Source organism: Otolemur garnettii, unplaced genomic scaffold (assembly GCF_000181295.1).
Source record: "Otolemur garnettii isolate 467f Iridium unplaced genomic scaffold, OtoGar3 scaffold00302, whole genome shotgun sequence".
Taxonomy (NCBI): domain Eukaryota; kingdom Metazoa; phylum Chordata; class Mammalia; order Primates; family Galagidae; genus Otolemur; species Otolemur garnettii.
This window is the reverse complement of record NW_003852697.1, coordinates 189829-195189: the sequence shown is the minus strand read 5'-3', so window position 1 is coordinate 195189 and position 5361 is coordinate 189829. Positions and strand designations below refer to the sequence as shown.

At 51.0% G+C, this 5361-nt stretch overlaps 1 protein-coding gene across 3 annotated transcripts in view; it reads left to right on the top strand.

Annotated features, from left to right (window-relative positions):
- Nucleotides 1-302: 302 nt before the first annotated feature.
- The window catches only part of INSR (insulin receptor), a 152555-nt gene continuing 147496 nt past the window's right edge, over nt 303-5361 (top strand). For 2 of the 3 annotated variants that reach the window (XM_012813799.2, XM_023508979.1), the window contains exon 1: nt 303-822. In XM_012813799.2, the coding sequence (XP_012669253.2) occupies nt 723-822 (100 nt within the window). In that variant the 5' untranslated portion in view covers nt 303-722. Of the gene's footprint in view, nt 823-1593; nt 1601-5361 lie in introns of those variants that run through there. The other variant, XM_012813797.2, reaches the window with a different exon arrangement.

The window sequence follows — 5361 nt, the reverse complement described above, 5'->3', positions numbered from 1 at the left end:
CAAAATGGCACAGAGAGGCAGGATCCGTCCCGCTGCGTGGGGCATCTAGGGCCCCCCAGGATCTGAGACCTGCGCTTGCGGCTGGCGGGCACCCGGGGTACCCCCTTCGTGGGCCGCGCCGAGGGCCTCCGGCGCCGGGTCCGTCTCGGGGGAAAGGAGGGGCGGGGCCGGGCGGTACCTCCCTCTGCTGGTCTTTCCCTCCCTCTCCAGGGCCTCTCCCGGGCGCCGAGTCCCTTCCGAGGCCGATCCGCGCCACCTTTTCCTACGGCCCGCACGAGGCCCAGCTGACGGGCCGCGTTGTTTACCGGCCGGAGCTACCCTGGCTCCAGCTGCCCGCCCGCCCGTCAGCACGTCCGTCTGTCCGCGGGTCCCTCTGTCCAGGAGTCCGCAGATCGCGGCCCAGAGCGTGCAAGACCGAGAGCCAGGAGGCCGGGGCGCAGTGCAGAGCTCGGGCCTTTGAGATCCCGGACGGGGCCCGGGCCGCAGTGGCCTGGGGTCTGGGCAGTCACCATCGGGCCTCGTCTCGGTATCTCCGAGGCCGCGCTCTCTTCCCGGGGCTGTCTTAAGGGCTCTCCTAGACCCAGGCTTCTGCCCGCGGGCCGCGGGCGTGGAGGAAAAGGATACGCGGCTCCCAGTGCCTCTCGGGTGGCCGCCTGGGAGAATGACCCCCGCGGGCGGGCGCTTCGCGCTCTGATCCGCGGGGACCCAGCGCTCCTGCCGCCATGGGCGCCGGGGACTGGTGGGCGGCGGCGGCCGCACCGCTGCTGGTGGCCATGGCCGCTCTGCTGGTGGGCGCCGCAGGCCACCTGTACCCGGGAGAGGGTGAGTGTGGAGGTTCGGGAGTGGGCGGGGATCATAGCTGTGGAGAGGGGAATCCTCTGCAAAATGGAACCCCCCAGGGGAGGAGTGGTGATGCCCAGGAGAGTCGCTTGGTCCCCACGAGGGGCTAGAAGCCGCTGACCTTGGCCTTTGCCCGCCCGGGCTCGCGACTCAGCGCCCTGTGTGCCCGACCTGAGCGCGAGGAACCTTGCCCCAGTGCCCGCCCCGCCTCAGGCGTCTCTCGTGAGCGCGCCTCCGACCGGTGCCTGGCCCCTTCCAAGCCCAACGCACCCCAGTGACGCGATGCGCGTCCTCTCTGGGTTGCCTCTAGGAAATGGGGTCACTGGGTCCGGACAGCGCCCGACAGCCAAGAGCCTGAGCGCATATTGTTTGGAGCCAAAGCACAGAGTGGCCCATTCGTGGGTGGCTGTGGCTGGGGTGGAGAACTGCGGCAGCTCCTCTACTCTGCTTTCGTGAATGGAAGCCTGTGGCCATCCAGGACCCCAGGTCTGTGTTGTGGTTTTAGGTTCTGTTTCCAGATGTCCAGAGGCAAATCCTGAACCCTTTAGGACAGCAGCAATTGTAGTAGTAGAAGTAGTGGTGGTTTAAAGATGATTATTATAATTAGCGTCACCCATATGCTGCAGGCTTGCCTATCCTATTTCTCTGGATCGTTATAGTGGCCACTAAAGGCTGAAACTGTTTTGCACCCATTTCACAGAGGAAGAAACTGAGGCTTAGGCAGGCTACATAACTCACTTACCCTGAAGTCAGTGCCAGAGTGAGAACTTGAACCCCTCTGTCTGGTTCCACCCAGGCTCTAGACTGCTGCCCCTCCCCCCTTTCAGTCTCTTGGGACACTTCTCAGCCCTCACCTCCACCTTCAGGAACGAGTGAGCCTCTGTATCCCTGACCCCTGAGTGCTCTGGGCGACCACCTTTCTTCTGGTTGTGAGGCAAAGACATTTGAAAGAGGCATTTGAAAGAATATTGATTGAATTTCCTACTGTGGGTTTTGAGGGTCTGCTTAAAAATATATCTGTTGGGCTATTGCTTCAGATTTTACCATAAAAGGAAATTGATCAAGATGAGTAGGGGGTGGGGGAAGGGAAGAAATTGGAGCTCCTAAATCTGCTGATGGGGAAGGAGGTGCAGAAGAAAGGTCTTGGGTTGACCAGCCAGTGTCATTGAGCGGCTCTGTCAATGTCTAAAAAGCTTCTGGCTGCTGAGTGTATAGTAGGTGCTCAATGAAGGACAGTGGTTCTTGTTAAGAAAATCCAAGGTGGGCTGTTTGGACATATCCCAGGTTTTGTGCATATGCTTTTGTGTGCTTGTGGTTCCTTGTAGCCTTGGAATTGGGGTATGTGCCTGGTGCCTCAGGGTTGGTACATGGATCTACCCTGTCTTTGCATGTTTATGGTTTCCACAAGGACAGAGGCTACTTATTTATTTACTTAGGTTGTTTACTGCTACATTTCTAGAGCCTAGAATGCTGCTTAGCACATAGTAGGTGTTCAGGAAATATTTATTCCCCAGCCGGGCACAGGTGGTGGATTCCCTGGGTATATCTGGCTCCTTTAGCATCTTAGGAAACTCCTCGTTCTCCAGCTAATACCTTATAGAGGATAATAGGTTTTGCATATATAATCTCAGTTAATCCTCTCTGCCACTCTAAGAGGGAGGGTTTGCCATTCTTTTCACAGCAGGGGTGACTTGAGGAGGTTATTAGAGCCAGTAGGTGGTGGAGCTGGGATTCACATCCTAGCTAATGTTGGTCTCCTAACAAATAGTTGTTCTTTTTGGTCTGAGCCCCCCCGCCCCCGTCTCTCTCTCTCTCTCTCTCTCACACACACACACACACCGTGCTTGGGGTAATGGTTAACAAAAATTCTATGAAATAAATGAGATGTGATGCCTCTTGAAGACTTGGGGAGAGGCGAGGAACTTTCTAGATCATTAATCTGTTAACATCAGTAGGGCATTTGGGTTGGGATCTGGGGTGGGTGGATGCCGGGAATTCAGTGGGAATTTTTTAAGGGAGGAAGGGCTCCTGTTGGAGATGTCATGGGGGTGGCTACCCTATTTCATTTATTGGGAGCTTCATTGCTGTACTGAGTTAGGCAAGCGTTTCCCTCTCTGTTCCTCTGGATTGGCCAGCTCTGGTGCAAGATTGCTTGTAGGCATTGCAAAGTCAGAGAATGAAGGCAATGTGGGATTAATTAAAATAGGATCCCACAGAGCTTTGGGGGCTGAGTCTAGTGGGTCCTCAGCTCACTGAGGTATGAGACTCTTATTTCTAGGTCCCCCTCATTTCTTAGGTCACCTTCCTACGACTATTCCTATTCTTCACCTCTCTGCTGGAGAGCTACTTCTTGTCCCTTCCCTGCTCATTTATAGAGACCACAGGGTGAGCTCCCTGGGCCTCTACTTCATCCCACTTCATCGCTGATATCCTTTCCTATTTGGTTCTAGCAGGGCCTCTCCACCTCCGTGCTGCTGACATGTGGGGTTGGGTAATTCCTGCTCGTGGGGCCATCCCGTGCACTGTAGCATTTTGAGTAGCATCTCTCAGATGGGTAGAGTTGATCTCTACCCATGAGACACAGATAACATTGCCTTCGCCCCACTGTGGACAATCACAGGGTCTCCACACATTGCTAGTTGTCCCTATTGGAGAACCATGGAAACTTTCCCATGTCTGAGACATCCATCTGAGTTCTTACTCCCATCTCCTTTCTTGGTTCAAGAATCTTTATTCACCCATGAGCCTCTCCTTTTCAGCCTAGAAAACATTCAGTACCTCTGAGCCCCATTATCTGCCACTGACCTCTGACTGTCCCCTGCCCAGATTCCCCCCTTCCCACTCTTGCTATCTCACTCTTCACCCAATGTTCTGCCCAGGCATCTGGTTTGTGTCTCTGCCACTTTGCCGATGGCCCTTTTGAAGGTTAATCCTCACCTTTTGGGTTGTGGGATTGTCACCTACAGCCTCACCTCAGTTGAGGCCTCTGGGTTTGACACTGCCAGCTACTCCCACGGAAGGTTGAGTCTCCTGTTGAATTTTTACGTGTGCCTGGCTTCTCCTGTTTTCTATTCTTTTCCTTCTTTTCTCCTTTCCCCAGTCCTGGACTGTGTTCTCTCTTCCTGGAGGGCCAATCTTTTTGTTGTCCTTCCCTCACTTTTTAATTTATATATAGTTCAATGCCTTCATTTGAACAGGGGTCAGTGAACTGTGGCCCTTGGTCCAAACCCACTGCCTGTTTTTGTGAATAAAGTTTTATTGGCACCAGGCCACACTCATTTGTTGACTCATCATTATCTGTGGCTGCACAGAAGTCCCCCGACAGCTGATTGAATAGTTAAGGCAGGAATTACATGGCCCAAAAGACCAAGAATATTTACACTTTGGCCCTTTTCAGAGAATGTTAGCTGAGTCCTGATGTGGAACAAACTTCTTGAGGGTTGATTCATCATGGCGTGCTTAATAGCTTGTGTGGTCCCTGGTATAATGGAAATAAGTCAATTTAAAAGAAATGCCCAGAGATGTTGCATTTTTCTCTTTGTAGCACAAAGCATGTTAAAGAAATGTACACCATTTACTGCACTGTATATAAGGGTTCCAAGGGTGAGGAAATAATACGTAATGTTTCCTCCTTGGTTGTGTGTGTGGTCTCAGATTTATTTATTTAAACAGCCATATTGGGATTGAATAAGGATTCTGTGCAATCACCCCTGCCTCTAGAATGCAAAAGAAAGTGGTGTATGATAGGAAATATTTTTCCCCAAGACCCCTTGTATGAATTTCTCTTAAGAATACTTCTGAGGTGGCTGGTTTTATGTTTTGCAATTGGACTGTATTTGTTTTTCAAAAAATTAAAATAACAGAAAGTAATGTATTCTCATTATGGGAAAAAAAGTTATAAAAGTATAGAGGAAAAAATAAAAGTTCCCTTTCAACCCTTTAAACCCTCCTCTGCCCCCCAATCATCCTATTCTTGTTCTGGAAGGTGATGGTGCCAACAATTTAGTGTGTATCTTTTTTGAAACATTTTTACTTAAAAAAATTACCATATAGGCAGGGTGCAGTGGCTCATACCTATAATCCCAGCACTTTGGGAGGCTAAGGTGGAAGGATTGATTGAGGTCAGGAGTTCAAGACCATCCTAGGAAACATAGTAAGACCTTGTCTGTACAAAAAAGTACAAAACTTAACTGAGTGTGCTGGCGTGCACCTGCAGTCTGCTCCCTGCAGCTACACAGGAGGCTGAGGCAAGAGGTTTATGTGAGCTGTGATGACACCACTGTGCTCCAGCCTTGGTGACAGAGTGAGACCTTGTACCAAGAATAAATAAATAACCACACAGTGAAAGGGACTATTTCTTGGTGTGCTGTACAAAGCAGTATGACCATTCCTATAATCAAGATAGAATCAGTCTTACTGTTGCCCAGATGCTTCCCTTGACCCTCTAACAACTACAGATCTGTTCTTTACTCCTAGAGTTTTCTCTAAACTTCAAAGATAATCTTATATTTGATTATATAT